Raw genomic sequence first — 20,012 nt, 5'->3', positions numbered from 1 at the left:
AGGCTGGATAACGACCATCTTGTTTATTTTTATGTTTGTTGACGTATAGTTGGCTGCTGAAAGGAGGTACTGTACATTCCCTCCCTTGACTGATCCCTTTTGTAGAGTTTTCCTCTAGGAAACATTATGCAAATGGCATTTTTAAAGCTGCCCTCCCCCCACACAAACTTTCCCAGACAGCCCAAATTACACCCAAGTTTTTAACAAGCTGAATGAAGCCCCATTTAATGTAGTCAGATCTGATTAGAAAACTGCAAGTGGCCTTCTATGGAACTGGAAGTCATGTTGCATTCGATTCCGTTTTTCTCAAGGTGGCACCTTTCAGACACCTCAGTAAGCTCAACCCCACAACCTCTAATCTGAAGGAGTTTCCCTTTTAAGACTCTTGCCCCAAATAAACCAACTAGTCCAGGGTTCTTCAGACATTTTGTTCTGTTTTAGACACTAGTCAGATCTCATCCCCAGGCCATAGAGAATATAAAACTGTTTTCCCCAAGGTACAGGTTTATATTTAGACCAGAAGAATGAAATGCCAGAGCTAAACACATTCTGGGTTCAAGAGCTTGTAATCTGGAGCCTCAAAGACCTGACTTCAAATCCTGATTCCATTACTTATTTACCAATGTGAATGAGTGCATGCTACCTAACCTCCCTGCGTCCCCATATTTAAAAAGTGGAAGATAAAAGACACGCCTCAGGAAACTGTTTTCAGTATGAAATGAAGTGATTCCTGAAAGAAACCAAGCACACAGCAGGCCCTCAATAATGTCTGCTCCTCCTTTACTGTATCTCCCAGAAAGGGAGGGCTTAGCTGCTGAGATGACTTGCTTAGCACAGATGCCCCTGCCAGGTAGTGACTTTATGCCACCCCACCATTCATTTCATCCTTCCAGTCATGTACACTCACTCACTGGTTTCTTTCAAATCAGTAGTCACAAAATCTGATGTCTGCAGCGGCCAACCAGTAATGTAAATGAGGAAGGCAGGTCCGGTGTAAGACAATAGGGAATGGTGGAAACTGTGAAAAAGTTGAACACGTTTCATCTTAAAGGAAAAGAAGAAATATTAGACTAGTTTTGCCAGATATTGTCATCTTTCCAGAGAAAGCCCAAATCTGAATTTGTACACAATATCTTAAATGTTAGCCACTAATTTAAAATTTAAAGCCTGTGCAATGCTAACAAAATACACCTACAGGCCAGATCTAATCTCAGGAGTTTCCAGAGTGTGATCTCAGGTTCAAATTTCATATAAATATCCATGTTTCTCATGCTTCAGAAGAGGGAGCTTCTACTTAGGGACTTGTGATCATGTAAATGGAAATGTTTAATGTGGCACAACAGGAGTCAAAAAAAACTCATACTTATTAAGCAGGCTGGGGGAAACTGATTAAGTATTGCCTTGATGATGTGTGGTTTTTATCACAGACATGAATTTCCATTGTCCAGTTGGTGGGACACAGGGTCTAAGAAAGGCCCTTTTTTATGTACTGACCCCAGGGGCAGAGTTTGAAAGTTATCTTTCTATTACAGCTTACAAACTGTTTTTATAAATATCATATGCATAATTCACTAAGGCAAAACGATTGTGAGGTTGTAGGGTCCAATTCTATCAAACTCCATTTCATCTAAAGTGAGTGTGTAACATGCAATATGAATCTATTATTCCATCAGAAGTCTCATTCCTTTCGAACCTAAAGTCCTACACAAGGAGGCCCTCCATTCTATTTCTTCTAAGTTTAGTCCATGAGACAAGAATCATCACTCCCGTTCACCAAATGAAAGGCTTTTACTCATGGTGGGTGATATGGTTTGGCTGTCTTCCCACCCAAATCTCATCTTGAATTCCCACATGTTGTAGGAGGGATCTAGTGGGAGGTCACTGAATCATGGGGGCAGGTCTTTCTGAAGCTGTTCTGATGATAATGAATAAGTCTCATGAGACCTGATGGTTTATAAAGGGAAGTTTCCCTGCACAAGCTCTCTTCTCTTCTCTGCTGCCATGTGAGATGTGCCTTTCACCTTCTGCCATGATTGTGAGTCTTCCCCAGCCATGTGGAACTATAAGTCCATTAAACCTCTTTATCTGGTAACTTGCCCAGTCTTGGTCCCAGTGCAGTGGCTCACATCTGTAATCCCAGCACTTTGGGAGGCCAAGGCAAACAGATCACTTGAGGTCAGGAGTTTGACACCTGCCTGCCAATATGGTGAAACCTCATCTCTACTAAAAATACAAAAATTAGCTGGGCATGGTGGCACACACCTGTAATCCCAGCTACTCAGGAGCCTGAGGAGAAGAATCACTTGAACCCAGGAGGCAGAGGCTGCAGTGAGCTGAGATCATGCCACTGCACTCCAGCCTGGGCAATAGAGTGAGACTCAGTCAAAAAAACAAACAAACAAAAAATTGCCCAGTCTTGGGTATGTCTATATCAGCAGCATGAAAATGGACTAATACAGTAAATTCGTACCAGTAGAGTGGGACACTGCTGAAAAGATACCTGAAAATGTGGAAGTAACTTTGGAACTGGGTAACAGGCAGAGTTTGGAACGTTTAGAGGAAGACAGGAAAATGTGGGAAAGTTTGAAATTTCCTAGCAACTTGTTGAACGGCTTTGCCCAAAATGCTGACAGCGATATGGACAATAAGGTCTAGGCTGAGGTGGTCTCAGATGGAAATGAGGAACTTGTTGGGAATTGGAGCAAAGGTGACTCTTGTTATGTTTTAGCAAACAGACTGGAGGCATTTTGCCTCTGCCCTAGAGATCTGTGGAAATTTGAACTTCAGAGAGATGATTTAGGGTATCTGGAAGAAATTTCTAAGTAGCAAAGCATTCAAGAGGTGACTTGGGTGCTGTTGAAGGCATTCAGTTTTAAAACGGAAATAGAGCATAAAAGGAAAATTTGCAGCCTGACAATGCACTAAAAAAGAAAATCCCATTTTCTGAGGAGAAATTCAAGCTGGCTGCAGAAATTCGCGTAAGTAACGAGGAGCTGAATGTTAGTCACCAAGACAAATGGGAAAATGTCTCCAGGGCATGTCAGAGACCTTTGCCACAGCCCCTCCCATTACAGGTCCAGAGGTTTTGGAGGAAAAAATGGGTTTGTGGGCTGGGTCCAGAGTTTCCATACTGTGTGCAGTCCAGGGACTTGGTGCCCTGTGTCCCAGCCACTCCAGCCATGACTAAAAGGGGCTAAGGTACAGGCTGGACTGTGGCTTCAGAGGGTGGAAGCCCCAAGACTTGGCAGCCTTCACATGGTGTTGAGCCTGCAGGTGCACAGAAGTCAAGAACTGAGGTTTGGGAACCTCTGCCTAGATTTCAGAGGATGTAATGGAAACACCTGGATGCCAGGACAGAAGTTTGCTTCAGGGACAGGGCTCTCATGGAGAACCCCTGCTGGAGCCCCCATACAAAGTCCCTATTGGGGCACTTCCTATTGGAACTGTGAAAAGAGGGCCACCTTCCTCCAGACCCCAGAATGGTAGATCCACCGATAGCTTGCACTGTGTGCCTGGAAAAGGTGCAGACACTCAACACTAGTCTGTGAAAGCAGCCACGAAGGGGGCTATACCTTGCAAAGCTACAGGGGCGGAGCTGCCCAAGGCCATGGGAGCCTACCTCTTGCATCAGCATGACCCGGATGTGGGACATAAAGTCAAAGGAGATCATTTAGGAGCTTTAAAATTTTACTGCCCCACTGGATTTGGGACTTGCATGGGGCCTATAGCCCCTTTGTTTTGGCCAATTTCTCCCATGTGGAATGGCTGTATTTACCCAATGCCTGTACACCCATTGTATCTAGGAAGTAACTAACCTGCTTTTGATTTTACAGGTTTATAGGTGGAAGGTACTTGCCTTGTCTTGGATGAGACTTTGGACTGTGGACTTTTGAGTTAATGCTGAAATGAGTTAAGACTTTGGGGAACTGTTGGGAATGCATGATTGGTTTTGAAACGTGAGGACATGAGATTTGGGAGGGGCCAGGGGTGGAATGATATGGTTTGGCTATGTCCCCACCCAAATCTCATCTTGAATTCCCATGTGTTGTGGAAGGGACTCAGTGGGAGATAATAGAATCATGGTGGCAGGTCTTTCCTGTGCTGTTCTCTTTATTATTATTATTTTTTTTTTTTGAGGTGGAGTCTCGCTCTCTTGCCTAGGCTGGAGTGCAATGGCATGATTTCAGCTCACTGCAACCTCTAACTCCCAGGTTCAAGTGGTTCTCCTGCCTCAGCCTTCTGAGTAGCTGGGATTACAGGTACGTGCCACCATGCCTGGCTCATTTTTGTATTTTTAGTAGAGATGGGGTTTCGCCATGTTGGTCAGGCTTGTCTCAAACTCCTGACCTCATGATCCACTCGCCTCGGCCTCCCAAAGTGCTGGGATTACAGGCATGAGCCACCTCTGTTCTCATAATAGTGAATAAGTCTCACAAGATCTGATGGTTTAAAAAGAGAAGTTTCCCCGCACAATCTCTCTTCTCTTGTCTGCCACCATGTGAGACGTGACTTTCACCTTCTGCTATGATTGTGAGGCTTCCCCAGTCACATAGAACTGTAAGTCCATTAAACCTCTTTCTTTTGTTAATTGCCTATTCTGGTGTATGTCTTTATTAGCAGCGTAAAAATGGACTAATACAGTGGGGAAGAAACTTGTTATAGATTATATAACCTACAATTTCCAGGCCCTTGAACCCAGATATTTTTCCTCCTCTTGCACCCTGTCTTTATTAAACCCTCTTGAAACCACAAACATATATCAAGCTCAGGTTACAAGCCATGAACAGTGGGAGACACATTACATGCATTCCCCCACCACAACCTCACGAGACAAGTAGTAGTATCCCCATTTCTCTGATGAGAAAAATCAAGGTTCAAAAATATCAACTCACTTGCCCAAGGCCATTCAGCTAGTAAGAGACAAAGCCAAATCTACAATTCCAACAATGTCTTCAAAGCCAGTCCCTTTAACCACTCAGCTATAATCCTTTGATATAAACCCTTATAAGCTTCATAGAAGTTTCTGTGACACTGGCTAGAAATATACATTTCCCCCAGAGATCATTCCCCATGACTCTCCCATACACAGGCAGGTTCAACCCCTTTGATCTCAAAAAGCTCAAGATCTGGAAGTCATTCCCATTAGGGAATGCTTCCTCTCTCTATAGGGAAATCCCTCTGGGGTACTCATTAATCACATGGTTAAAGTATAACCTTTGAGTTTTTTGAACCAAGAAACCACAAAATAACAAATTTATTAGGCTCTCACTCATCCCAACAACTTTAAACTACAGAGGCATTAGGAGGAATGACAACCTTTCAACAGAATGTGGGTATCACTTTCACGGTTAAAAACAAATAAAATTTATTTTGAACAAAAGATGACTGACATCAATGCTCTGTGTTTTCTCAGTAGTCATCAAGCACAAATTGTCACTCGGGGTGATTAAACAAGGATTAATTACCAGGTTGCTATACAAGTTGAGATGTTTCAAAGTTGCAGCCCAAAGAGCACATAAATGTACTCAAATTTTTAAAAGAATAGGGGTGCAAATTGGCACCATCTTTTCAGAGGACAATTTGGCAAGAGCGCTTAAAATTTGAAATGTTAACCTCCTCCCACCTAGTCATTCCAATTATACCACAGAAGCATAAAACTGGGTAAAAACACACAGGCATGTTGTAGCATGAGAAAAGCTATCATTATATGATATATAATTAGGAACAATGGAAAACAACCAAAGTAGTCACGAAGGGAGAAATTTTGACTCAATCATAATCCATACAATGGATTCTGAAAACTAATAAATACATTAGATGTTTTTGGCTTTTATATACTGACATGGAAAAATGTCCAGAAAGTATTTCTAAGTACAAAAAAATCTATAAAAGACGATATGTAGAATGTGTATTTTCTGTTAAAGCAATATTAATAAATAATCTGAATGAACCTAAGGAAATAATATCAGACTATAAACAACATATATCTTTAGCTTAGGGGTGAGCAAACTGATTCTGTGTAGAGCCAGATAGTAAATACTTTCAGTTTTGCAGGCCATAAGGGCTGTCTCAACCACTCTGCTACTGCAAAAGCAGCCTCAGATGTTACTAAAGGAACAGGCATGGCTGTGTTCCAATGAAACTTTATTTATGGACTCTGAAATTGAAATTTTGTATCATTTTTACATGCTACAAAAATGTTACTCTTCTTTTGATTTTTTTTTTCAACGATTTAAAAATATGAAAACCATTCTTAGCTAGCAGGCCATACAAAACAGGTAGCAGGCTAATTTTGTCCCACAGGCTGCAGCTTGCCAACCCCTGGTCTAGAAGGTATGAAAAAGAAGGGGTTCCCCCTCTATGATATGTATTTTTTAATTTGTGCACATGTGTGAGATATTTTAATATCTTTTAAAATAGTTATATCTATTCCCAAAAACAGGTAATAATACAGATATATTATTATGGCATAAACTGATATATTTCCTGTAGAGAAAAAAACCTGTAAGGTATTTCAACTTCTGTCAGGGGTATTATTAAACGCCAATGACATAAAGTGAGCCAACCTGCAACCTTCTTATCAGCTAAGTATCTTTCCCTGCCTTGATGTTAGGCATAACTCAATCTATGCTTCCCCCCGCCCCCACCCCCTAAAACGCCTTTCCTTGTTTTCCCATTTCTTGGTGTGTCAGTGACTGAGGCAGAGTGTTTTTCCTCTCCAAGCAAAATAATCAGTGGGAACCCATTTCTTAGCCAAATTACAATCCATTAAAGGAAACCAGGCCGGCATCACCCCGAATTGCTGCCTCAGTCATCAATCAACACAATCGCCCAGGCAACTAAGGAGGGAGGCTTTTCAAGGCGCAGTCTTGGCTAGCCCAGTGAGTGCTGCCTCTGGAGCAACTGCATCCCAGTCAAAGCATCCCGGCTGGAAAGGCGGCCGTTGTCTGGAGACAAACAGCTCTGCATAATTATAACGATCTCACAACACTCCCCCTGCACTGGGCATTCCATGTCAGTTGCCCATGAAAGTGGGACTCCAGGAGGCTTGTTAGGAGAGCCCGTCTTTTAATGCTCAAGTTGAATCTACATTTATCAGCAAAGCTGAAACGTTAAAGGGATTACAAGGGGCTTAGAATCCACTGGAGGTTCATTGATCTTGTCTTGCAAGCCTCATCTCCACATGCCCTTTAGAAAATGCTTTGGTCTGTTCCCTAGTTCTTTGGTTGCCTTTCATTTTACCACCGTTCTCATCTAAGTTGGAGGGGGTGTTTCCTCTAGCCCTGATTCCAAAAGATTCTCAGATTCCTTTATTCTAAACTAAGAGAAGCTATTTACATGTTCCCCTAGATAGTGATATAGACCAGGGGTCAGCAAATATTTTCTGTAAAGATCCAGATACTAAATATGTTAGGTTTTCTGGGCTATACAATCTCAGCTGCAGCTACTCAAGTCTGCCACTGTAGCACAAAAACCTGTTCATTCAGGATTTGCAAGCTCCAATCACTTCCGGTCCCTGACAGGTAACCTAAATATTTGAGCCATAGATAAGATGTAAGTAAATGAGTATGACTTTGTTCAGATAACACTTTCTTCTGGGTACCAAAATCTGAATTTCATGTAATTTTCGTATGTTGTGAAATATTATATTCTTCTTTTGGTTTTTTCCCCAACCATCTAAAAATGTAACTCATGAGCTATACAAAACAGGAAAAGGGTCACATTTGGCCAGCAGGCTGTATTTTACTGACACCAATCTAGACCTTTGCTATTCAAAGTGTGGTCCCTCAACCAGCTTCACAGCATCATCTTACATAGAAATGTAAAATCTCAGGCCCCACCTCAAATCTATAGAATCAGAATCTGAGTTTTGGACAAGAGCCCCCAGTAATTTGTATGCAAGTTTGAGAAGTCCCAGCCCAGAACACAGACTTTTGAAGTCAGATGGGGACAAAATACCATTAAGCAGTTGGCTGTGTAACCATAGGCAAATTACTTAACTCCTCTGAGACTCAGTTTCCTTACCTATTAAAATGGATGTAAATAACTGCACTTACCTTCTAGGGCTGTCATGAATGATAAGGTAGAAAAAATGTAGAACACTTTCCTGGCATTGTCAAGCTTTGAAAGGGTAGCTGATAGAGAAACTTACTTTCTCTTTGGGGGAGATGAGATTGCTCATTCAGGATTTGCAAGCTTCAGTCACTTCCAGTCCCTGACAGGTAACCTAAATATTTGAAGAGTTCCCTGAACTCAACTAGATTGCTGGAGAGGATGGTGAACTGAGGTCACGCCTATCTAAGGGGCAACTACTCAGCTCCTGCCAGATACTGTTGGAAATGCATGAAAGTAGCCCTGATGTTACCTGATCTTTGGATTTTTCAACAGAAGCCGGAAACCTGGGCTTATGTTAGAAAAAGCTTCCTTATTTAATATGTTGTATGGATCAAACAAAACCTACCTGCAAGCTGGATTTGACTTAAAGGCTTCCAGTTTGGGAGCACTGCTTAAGAGCAAGTAATAAGAGGCAGTGAATCACAAAAAAATGAGCCAAATTTGGTTTTGGAGCCAAATTCCAGCAGCATTCTCCCTAGCCAGGTGACCTTGGGTTAAGTTACTTAACAACCCTCAGCCTCAGTTTTCTCACCAGGAAAATAATCACATCTACTTTATAGGGTTTAGTGAGGATTAAATTAAAATGTACGTAAAACACGGAAGCATGATACTGGACAAAGCAAGCACTCTTTCTTATTGCTGATGCTGTTTTGGTATTTCTGTAATTATTACTATTATTATTCATCAGTTCTTGGTATGTAGATATGCAAATCTTCACTGTAAAAATGGCTATTTTTCTCTCCCTGTTCAAACTGGTTGCAAACAAGCAAGGCCAATTAACCCCCTCTCAGAAAGCTATCTTGTAGCAGGGTAAGCTAAGTGCTTAGTTATTAATGATTTTCTTCTGGCAGCAGTCCATGAAGATACCCTAATCTTCCTTAATGAAAATTTCCTCAGCAGCCCAGCCCGGCAGTCTCCCCTAGGCCACCCTGAAGTGATGTTTCTTCCAGGATAGGTCACCTGCAGGGAGCACCCTGCAGTGGCCACCTTTGCTCCCCAGCTGCCTTACATCAGGTGGAGGAGAAAGTCCTGCTGACAATTGTGAGACCTTTGTACTCTAAGACCCATAAATACCTGTGTCTTGGAGGTTTTTGTTTTTTTGTTTTTGTTCTTTTTAGAAATTCTAAAAAACCCCACAATTGCTACCTAAAGGTGTGGGTGACAACAAAAATGGAAAGAGTATATGATCACTCAGGAAAATCCCCATAAAATATACAAGACTTCAACAGGACTGTGGGCATCTTTCCTGACACAGAGGAAGACTCGACGTAGGAAAAGCAATTTGCCATACACAGTGCTGGGTGTTTTAACTCAGTGCTTCTCAATCTTTAATGCGTAAAAGAAGCAGCCAGGGATCTCGTTCAAGCTCAGGTTTGGATTGAGGAGGTCTGGGGCAGGGCCAGAGACTTTGCATTTCTAACAATCTCCCACGAGATGGTGATGTTGCCGGTACCTGCACCAGGTGCGAATGAGCACGATCCTCTTCCCTTGCTTCATTTAGGTCTCTGCTCAGATGTCACCTTCTCAGAGAATCCTTTCCTGACTACTTTATCTAAAATCTGATTAGTAGAAGAAGGGCAGGAATATTGTTTTGTTCTTTGCTGTGTCACCAGAGCACCTGGCGCAGAACAAGCCCTCAAATATTTGTTCATTAGAGAGCTGCCAATTTGACAGGTGAGGGAAATGGAACTCAGGGAACCTGTCATTTGCTCAAGGTTACACAGCTTGCTAAAGCCATTGCAAATGCCAGCCCTGCTCTGTCTGGACTTCAAAGCCCCACCATGTCAGAGGGAAGCAAAGTTTGTTTACAACGTACTTCCTCCCTAGAACTTTAGTGCCGTCATGCCGAGAGGCAGTAACACAATTCTATCCTGTTTTTAAGAGATGCCTGCTGTGTGGACAAAGTACTGGAAGGGGACCAGAGAGGCCAGTGAAGGGGACAATGTGGTGAACAAGGGCAACAAGTGATCATCTTTGGGTTTCTTGGTATTTGGGGTGAGAACAGTTCCATTCTCCCCGGGTCAGACCAAAGGCAGCGTTCGGCCTCTGTGTAAGGCCTGCCTTTTCTTCCTACCCAGGCCCAACTCTGTCTCCCAGGGGCTCATGCTTGCCCCAGTGAGAGGGGTGTAAAGTGGGTTTCACACTGCCAAAAAGAAGACTGCGCTGTGTAACCCAGAAATAGTTATCTCTCTTCTCCAAAAGATCACCCAAAAGTATGCCCATGGGGAAAAAGAGGGGATAAGAGCAAGGAGCTGCTGCCTTTCCAGCAATGGGTGGAAGTGCCATAAAAACCCTATTCATGGAGCCAAAGTGGTCTTTCTGCTGGGGTAGGGCAATTACTTCAGCATGAAAATCTGTAAAGCCTGTTGAAAGGGTCTCTTTCCAAAAGAATAGTTCCATAACGGGCTGAAAATAAAACACTTGTTTTCCCTTTGCAAAATCAGCTAGATTAAAACAGCTTAAAATTCTTCAAAAGGCTGTGATCATGAAGGTCTAGAGTGGCCCTGGACCCCTAGGATCCCCAGATACACTAGTTACGTCTCCTCCTGAGCAGTGGTTGAGGGGATGCTAAAAATCATTAACAAAATTAGAAAATATTTATTATATGCCTGGGACTGGACAAAGCATGTGTTTTTCAAGATCTCATTTAATCCCGACAATCATGCTCTGCATTAAATGCCATTATTATGCCCACTTAACAGTAGGTAAACTGGGAACTAGGGAAAGTAGTGACAGACAGGTGATCAGGGATCACACAGTGAAGGAGAGAAGTCAGGCTACACATCCACCCTGTGCCACTGCCCCACAAAGCCCCTGTTCAGAAGTTGACCTAAGGGCTGCAGAGTAGGGGAAGAAAGGAAAGTTGGAAATCACTTACTCTGCTGTTCATTACTCTGCCTCTCCCACCCCCACTAGAGCACAAGATGCATCAAAAAGGAAGCACTCAGTAGTTTTGTCATGCTGGATTTGGTTTACAAAATAAGGCTTCTACACCTATTCTCATTTTTTCACCCATGTTCATATCTGGGACAAACGAGGGGCTGGGCTACAGCACACCTATTTGGGCTACCACATTGGTACCACTGATGAATGTCTATGTCTGCCAATTACACATTTATAAGGTCGCCTGCCTTGACTCTGACACAGAAGTTATTAAATGCTCGGGAGCCATAAGGGTTGTGCTCAGTGCCCTGAAACAAAGGCAAAGAGGCTGCCAGACCCATCCGAAGCAGGAACAAAAGCATTTAATTTCTGAAGGAGCTGGTTGGGAGTTTTCTTATAACTGGATGCCCAGCACACATTACAAATGGGGAAAAGTAGAGATGCACTAATGCGGTGGGGGTGGGGGGGGGGGGGCGGGGTGTGGAATCAAAGCAGGCTTTTCTGCCTAGCATCCAGAAAAAGCCCTCTTCATAAGCAGCTTGAGTGGTGGAGAAAGGGGGAAAGATGCGCTAATCCAAGAGAGAATGTGTTATGATATTGCACAATTTTCTCCTGTCACCAGTTTTTCCTTTTTATGAAGACGCCAGGGAGGATTCACCTCTTGCTTGAAATCAGCAAACTGACAGCTTGTAAGCCTGCACCCCAACTTTTCCCAACCAGAGCCCCAGCAGCCAGATGCATTGGGAGGGCACCCAGCTCCCTTGTCTCCCAAACGTAATCATTCCAATCCAAGCTGGGGCTTCCTGGAAGTCAACACTCAAGGCACATTTAATAAGAAACATCTGGCCACCGAAGAGGGTTGACACGGCGCAGGCGGGCAGCAATGGATTTGTGGTTGGGACCCAGAGTTACAGGCGCTGAATTAAAAACACAATTGGAAAACACCAGCTAGTCCAGGGAATCCTACACAGACAGCACTGTGGCACTTGGCAACACTGCCATGCCCAGGGTGAATTGTTTTGGAGTGAGTTACCTAGACACATAGTGCCCGTGCTAGGGATCCACAGTTCTCTCTCACATCAGGGAAACGCAGCCTTGAGCCCGGCTCTCCTGCATCTCCCAGTGTCTGGCCACCACTTCCACCTCCAATATTTGTAGCAGATGTAGCTCCGCTCTTAAAGAAACAGCCTTTGCATTCTTTCTATGTGACTTACAAGTGAGATTTAAGGCGGGGGGAATATATATATATATATATATATATGTATGTATATTACATATTGCATATTTTTTCTTGCTGTAGTGTTGTGCATTTAAGGCTTCCTACCTCCATTTATGCAAGGCGAACCCAGGGCACTGGTCACCACAGGCGTTACATGGCTGGCCTCGCTCTATCCGCCCCAGTCCGGTCAACTTCAAAACAAAAAGACAACACACGCATGTCTCCACCACGGGGTCCGCCTCCACAGCCCCACTCGTGTCCCTGGCAGGATGGCCTGCCCCTCCCACCCCACCTCCTGTGATTTGAGTCAACTGCTCTTCTTCTGTATGGGGGACACGGGGCGGGGCGCTGCCAGTGCCCCAGGGGTGGTCTCCCGCCTGTTTGGGGAAGGGTGCGCGGACCCAGGCAGGCTGCCTCCGGCATGGGCACCACACCACCAAGAAATGGCCACGGCTGGGGCTTTGTCTCCCCCTGACACCTTGGTCACGGGTTTCTAAGAAACAAAAGCAAGACCATTCAGTTCCCTGGAGTCCGCAAGAAGCTAGCATCGCGCGCCCGCCCTAGACCGGGCTGGTGCTCCCGGAAAGGGGGCAGCAGAGGACACCCCAAAAGACAGCCCTAAAGTCCAAGTCCCCGCTAGAGCTCCAAGTGGCTGGACGCTGGAGCTTTGGTGCTGGGATTCCGATTTGCCTGGAGGGAGGGGGCTTTCCAGGGATCCCCCAGACTGTGACCCTGAGGGCCACGGTTCGGGTCTCACTGTCGCCCAGCCGGGGGGTCGGAACTTAACCCCTCCCGCGCCTTGGAGCGCTCTCTCGCGCCCTGGACGCGCCCCGCCCGCGGGGCCGGCTTACCTGGGGCCACAGGTGCGCAGCCGCGGGGCGCAGTGGGGCTGCGCGCGGGCGCTCGCGGCCGGCTGGAGGTGCCTGGCGATCGGCCCCGCTCGAGCGGGGGACACTCACCGAGCGGCTGGAGAGTCTTTTCCGGGAGCTCCGGCTGAACATGGCCGGACGTCTCCTGCTCGCAGCGCCGTCCGTCGGTCCGTCCGCGCCGCGGCCGGGAGAGCGGGTCGCCTGGGCGGGCACCCTCGGCGGCCGCTGGCCTGGCTGTCTCCGCCTTGCAGCCCCCGGCTCGCTCCGGAGCGCACGCCTACCCCTCCTCCCTTCCCTCTTCCTCTCCCTCCCCGCCCGCAGGTCCCTCCCTCTCTCCCGGCATCCCCCCGCCCTCCTGGGTTCGCCCCGCGGTCCACCGGCTCTTCCCATCCCTCCCCCGCACCCGGCTGGGGCCACTTTCTCCCTTTCCCTGGCTTCTAGGCCCACTGGGCACAACTCCCGGCGCTCACCTGGTCCCGCCCCCGAAGGCTCGTCCCTCACCCTTGTCCCCAGCCTAGGGGCAGGGACCGTTTCACACCCCCCTGCCACTGTAGCTGGGGTAGGCGAGTGGAGATGGAAGGATGAGGGTTGAGTTTGTTTAAGGTATAATCCACATACAGTAAATTCACCCTTTTTTAGTGCACAGTTCTGCCAGTTTTGACAAATTCGTACAGACCTGTAACCACCACCACAATCAAGCTATAGAACAGCCCTCTCACCCCCGAAAATGGATTATTTCAAAAGTTTGTACCATGCCTAGAATCTAGTGTTCATTAGGTGTTGGGAGAGGGAGAGGAAGAGGAAGTGGAGGAGGAGGAGGAATTATGCCCCTGTCTAATTGTACAATGCCTGGAATATAGTAGATGCTCATTAAGTAAGTGTTGATTCATTGCATTCAAGCTTTGAAGCCATTGCGTCTTTGGTGCCTTTTTAATCCCATTACCTTTTCCGTCACTTACTAGTTGGTGATCTCCTCTTTGTACCTCTGTTTCCTTATCAATAATAATTTTTTAAAATGATGTAACAAGAGTCTTTATCTCACACCATTGTTGAGAGAGCTGAGTTGGGGCATGTATAGTTATTATAACAGGCACAAACTCAGGCTCATTAAAGATTAGCCGTCATGGCCTGGCATGGCTCACACCTGTAATCCCAACACTTTCAGAGGGGGAGGCAGGACAATCTCTTGAGGCCAGGAGCTCCAGACCAGCTTCGGCAATCTGACTAGAACCATCTCTATAAAAAGTAAAAAATTAGCCAGTCATGGTGGTGTGCACTGTAGTCCTAGCTGCTTTGTAAGCTGAGGCAGGAGGATCACTGGAGCTCCGGAGTTTGAAGTTACAGTGAGCTATGATGGCCCCACTGCACTCCAGCCTGGGTGTTAGAGCAAGACCCTGTCCTTATAAAATAAATAAAAATAAAGATTAGCTGTGAAAGAGGGAAAAACCTAGTAAGTCTGAGAGGTTCAGGCCACGTGCCTGCTTATTATTGATGTTTCTACTCAAATATCACCTTCCCTGAGAGAACTTTCCTCGCCCCCGCTGTAACATCTCTCGTACTAATATGATCTCGCACACACTAATATAATGTGTAGCACACATTGAAGTGATCTTGTTTGCTTATTTATTTGTCCTTACCCAAACTCAAGTTGCACAACAGAAAGGACATTGTCTTCTTTGCCTCAGTTGCCCTAGAGCCTGTAGCAATGCTTGCCTCTAGTAGGTTCTGTATAAATATTTCTTGAAAGAAGACATTCTTCTCGTTGTCAAAAAAGATAACTGTCCAAACTTAGTGTTTTACAGATGAGACTCTGAACTTTGATGAAGAAAAGGTGTTTGCCTGGAGTGGCATAGCAAATGAGTGGCAAGGCCAAACCACCTACACCCCAAATTCAAAAGAATAGGGGCCACAACTCAGACACACCCAGTGTATCAGTGTCAGCTGATTGTCCTCATGCCTAGACAGTAAAGTTCGGTTTGGTTTCTGGGCTGGAATTAGGGTGAGGCAAAGAAGGCCTTTACTTTGGGAGCAAAATGTACTGGGATGCTAAGAAACTCAGTAACCAAGATAAACCATGTTTTTATTCAATATTCTAAAGAATCAAAGTTAACACCAAAAAAACTCCATGACGAACAGAATATCATTTTAAACAAAGACAGGATTCTACCCTATACTTATATAACCCTGCCTCACTCACCTTACCTTAATCCTGGCCCTGGTAAAAATGTTCCAAAACTCAGGGACATTAAGGATAGACTTCCTTATATTGCTTTATCTAAGTTACTCACCACCAACTATCACCATTAGATGATATACCCACCAGAGGGTAAGTGCCCCGGCTTTTCTATCTCTTCATTAGCCCAGGCTTAGCACAGCGTCTGGCTCATTTCAAATGCTCAACAAACATTTGTTAAATAACTAAATCTAAGGCAGCAGATTAGGCAGGGGGAGGGGGAGGGGATGTTAGCAATCACAGCCCCAGGTTATAGTCAGTACCAGGGCTGGATGCTCACCTGGCTTTCTCAGCAGGGCACCACACACCCAGCTCTGTACTGCAGGTGGCCTTGTATCTGGAGGAAAATGCCAGGAGGTTAGGGAAGTGCTCATATTGTGATTGTGGATATCGCCTATTAGTATTTTAATTATGAAAATTTTTAGCAAAGGTCAATAACAAAATTAGTGCATTACAAGTTTCCAACAGATGGAGGGTGAATATCTTGAGGAAGTGTTGCCTTATTCAAATTCCCTCAAAGGAGCTACAAGAGCTGGGAGCAGGTGTCTTGCCTCAGATGTGGCTGGTGGAGGGTGCAATGATAACAACATCATTGGGAGCATGTGTGGAGTGTTTCTGGCCTTTAACTTTTGTTGTGTGGTCAAAGAGGAGATGCCAAGAAGATGTGAGTGGACTTTAAATGTTGTATGAATAAGCCAGGTGCATCTGGCCCAATCCCAACCCACAAACAGTGCTCCAAGGGTTTCTTCTGATGCTTGCCATAAAAAGAACCCCCTCCTAAGCCCAGTCTCCACTGCTCTATTTCCTGTGAGTTTGAGCCAGTATTCTATGGGCTTATTTACCCCTGAGGTTCATGTATGAGAGGTAGTGTCTTCCTTATCTATTCAAAAACCACTTTATCTTGCTTAGAAAGACAAAGTTTAGTAACCCAGGAAGGAAAAAAACATTCTTGCTGTCAGCTGCAGGTGAATAGTAGACAATTTTGCTTTATCACTGCATTTGCTCTTCATAGACATCTTTGATGTATGTTCTTTCTTCATCTCTCAAGGCAATACAGTTACTAAAGGAACTTGAAGAGATCCTCATACACAGTTGTCAACATGGGAAGACGCCTTTGCTATAATGTAAGGTGGAAAAACAAAACCCGAATAGACTGCCTGTAATTGCTCCTAAAATATGCATCAAGAAACTGGAAAGAAATACACAACACGATAAAATGTATTGATCGTGAAATTATAAGGTTTTGTTTCCTTTCCGCCCCCTAAATCTATTTCTTATAATGAACCTCTGTTCATTTCATAACCAGAAATGTAAAAGTATTTGTCTAAATTGAGAATTGTGCCCTTGTTGCCTGAGGTCTTCTTACATCAAATCTGGATCAGCTGCAGCGAGAAGCTCTGTGTCTCCCCTTCTCTTGACTTATATATAGGTTCCTGTCTTGTGTAGTTTGGCTTTTCTATTTTTTTGTTTTTTTGTATAAATCTGTGACTTTTAAGCCAGGCAAAGCTTCGGACCCACTGTTCTCAGATACCTGCGGGAAACCTCAGCAATGTGTCCAAAAAGTACTTTCTAAACTAGGAAAGAACACAGTAGCTCAGAGCAGCTTCACACATGTGCACACTTATTTCCGTGACCTACCAGAAACAACTCTGAATGTGGCAAAAGGGGTAAAATCTCCCTGAATAGTAGCCAACACTTAGCAGCTCTATCAAAGTGTCCTCTGAGTCAGAAGTCTACAAATGGTGATTTTAAAAAGAGTATTTAAAGCCATAATGGTGGAGGAGTTCAGGATGACTGGAAAGATGGTTTTTTTCTTAATGGTGGGTTTATAGAGGGGCTTTCCTTCTCCTTCCCAATGAGCACTCTTCTGTAGTCTATACATTTTCTTGTCTAGGCATGAATCAGACATATGTCATCAGAAAGAATTAAATCAGGAGATAACTGGAATAAAGAGAGCAGTGCAGGTGGGATATTTCACAGGATTTAAATAATCTTAAATGTATAAGTATATCCTAATATATTTAAAGCAAAAATATCTGAAAAGATATAAAGTACTACACTAAACAGCATATATATTTCTCTTTGAAAAGCCTTGGAATTGTATGGTGCCATGGGCTCAGCTTATCCTGAAAAGCAAATTACAAAAAAAAAGGAAAACTGTAGTTTGAGGGACAGTCACGACAGTGTTGTTTCTAAGACGAAAAGAAAAGTCACATGTAAATACCTAACATTAAAGGATCCATTAAGTAAAAATAAATAATAGTACATCCTTCCAATGGCATTCTGCCCAGATGTTAAAAATGATGTAGGATATGAGAAAATTTGTGTGAATATTGTTCCACTTTACAACCAGGCTACAAAATAACAATATGAATTTACATTTGCAAAAGATTTAGGGTACCTCTTATACTTTCAAAGATACACACGTATTTGGAAAAAAGAAGTCCAGCGACTATAACAAACAATGTTACTGGTTAGGATTGTTTTAGGGATTGAATTTCAAGTGATTTAATAGTTTCTCTTTTGCTTATCTAATTTTTTAAAATGGAATGTGTTTTCCTTTTATAATAATTAAAAGTGAAAATATAAAATAATTACTTGACTTTTTGAAGTTCTTGAAGACTAAGAGTTATCTATAGATGATAAAATATAGGGGGCTTTTCTTACTTTCTCTTATCTATATATTTTTAATTTCTACAGGAAGCAAGTATTGTTTTGAATTAAAAAACACTTTGAAACTGGAAATATAAGTGGGTTTCAAATATTCATAATTATTGTATACAACAAATACTAGTTTTCTTTAGAAAGAAAAAATTTCAAATTTTATTTCTTCACAATTTTCTAGAGTTGTTTTCCCCATGAACATATGTGTCTTTTGTAATAATAAAAAAAAGTATATTTTTGGTGCAGCTCTTCTGTCACTCCCTTTAACCAGGGATTTAAGGACTTTTGAGTACTGTGCTCCCTGTTTTCCCAATACTCCTAAACAAGCACAAATATGCAAAGTTGACTTTTTGATAATCCCTTTCACTTGTGTTCCAGTCTACTGTTTGCAGAATACATTCAAAAGTATTATATTGGGACTCCAAGACTCACAGTGAGGTCAGAAAAGGAAACAAACACTCACTGAAGCTGTGTGACTTCCCCAACAGGTATGCTGGTAAGAGAAGGGGGTTTCAGGAGGAATGAAGCCTAGGTTTGTTGTCCCAAGTTTTAATGATCCCTTCCCGTCTTTGGGGATAGCTTTCGATTAAGATGTTCTCTCTCTCTCACACAGACACACATGCAAACACACACAAGACTGCCCTGCTGTGCGCCTTCTGGGTGCACCCAGTGCCCCTTCACACAAAAATGCATTTGAAGGACCAGCATGGGTCTGAGGTAACAGCATATTTTGGGGGAGTCGAGTGGACTTTCTCTCGCTGTTTTCCCCTTGACTGCATCTGTTTCCCCATAATCCCCAACCACTCTCTCCAGTTCACCTGGCAAAGCTGCCCCTTTCCCTGAGCTTTCCTCCAGCCTTTGTATCATTATTTTGCATTGGCTGAGTTTGTCGTAGCTTCCGTCAATTGAATAGAACCATGAAAACGGGAGGAGAGGCAGTTTCCACACACACTATTTCCCCTATTTCGCTAATCTATGCTTGAGTGTCATCGAGAAACCAATGTTATTGGTATGCCACACAGAGCTCATTTTTCTCCTCAATTCTAACTCAAAAATAAATTCTCTCTCTCTCTGACATACACACACACACATACACACACACACACACAGAGAAAGAGAGAGAGAGAATGAGAAAGAGAGAGAGAGAGAGACATTTAATGGCCTCTGTCTCACTGAGATTCAAAATTACTGAGTGGTTCCCAAACTTTCTGTGCTATACTGTCCAATAGTAGAATTTTGGAGAGTTCAGTTGAAGGGATTAAAAGACTCAAAACAAGACCAAACAGGTCAGTAATTAGGACAAAGCAATTGCAACTGTAATGTAGGACTGGTTGTCCTTTTCACTCGGCCTTTATCGCTAAGCCTCTTTATAACAATGTCTCTGAAATTTGGCTGCATAGCAGGAATGACTTGGGAACTTTAAGAAAATTCTAATGCCCAGGCCACACCCCAGGCCAATTAAATCAGAATCTCAGGGGTACAGCCCAGCCATCAGCATTTTAAGAACTCCCCATGTGATTCCAGGCTGCAGTTGTGTGGCAGAACTGTGGACTGCATGACCTTTTAGGCAAAGGTTTTTCATGGCCAGGTTCTTTGGCTGAGATTTGAATCTGCTATGCTTTCTTCTTCTTACCAGAAGCTGTGTCCAGCTTGACACCCACTGGAATGACCTCATCAACAGTAACAGTTTATAACATATATCTGAAGAGGGTAGGCCTGGGGTTCTGCAGGGCTTTGTGTTTGCTATGCCTGGGTGCAGGCAGCCGAGTGTGGAGCACTTAGGACAGGGCTAAACCCAGCTGTCTTGTAAAGGAATAAAAGAATGGGTGAGGGCTAAGGAGGGTGACAGAGGAGAATCACCTTATTGGCTGTGCAGACACGGATTCGGGGGAGAGATGTGTCCAATGGGGACTGCTCAAACAAAATGTTATTCAGTGCCTGAGGTGGCCCCACCGCAGGATGTAAGGAATCTTCTGTAAAACCATATTATTTTCAGATGCTTGACGTGCCTAGATCTTAGGGAATCCTG

At 43.9% G+C, this 20,012-nt stretch overlaps 1 protein-coding gene across 4 annotated transcripts in view; it reads right to left on the bottom strand.

Annotated features, from left to right (window-relative positions):
* Positions 1–13,324, bottom strand: part of PRICKLE2 (prickle planar cell polarity protein 2) — a 351,710-nt gene extending 338,386 nt beyond the window's left edge. Inside the window, exons 1-2 of one of the 4 annotated variants that reach the window (XM_054551911.2) lie at positions 13,177–13,324; positions 12,323–12,408 (exon numbers count right to left, since the gene is read on the bottom strand). In XM_054551911.2, coding sequence (XP_054407886.1) covers positions 12,323–12,408; positions 13,177–13,218 — 128 coding nt within the window. In that variant the 5' untranslated portion in view covers positions 13,219–13,324. Of the gene's footprint in view, positions 1–12,322; positions 13,027–13,068; positions 13,146–13,176 lie in introns of those variants that run through there. The other 3 variants (XM_054551914.2, XM_054551913.2, XM_054551910.2) reach the window with 3 other exon arrangements.
* Positions 13,325–20,012: the final 6,688 nt, after the last annotated feature.

Source organism: Pongo abelii, chromosome 2 (assembly GCF_028885655.2).
Source record: "Pongo abelii isolate AG06213 chromosome 2, NHGRI_mPonAbe1-v2.0_pri, whole genome shotgun sequence".
NCBI lineage: Eukaryota > Metazoa > Chordata > Mammalia > Primates > Hominidae > Pongo > Pongo abelii.
The sequence above is the reverse complement of the archived record's forward strand: the minus strand, read 5'-3'. Positions and strand labels throughout refer to the sequence as shown.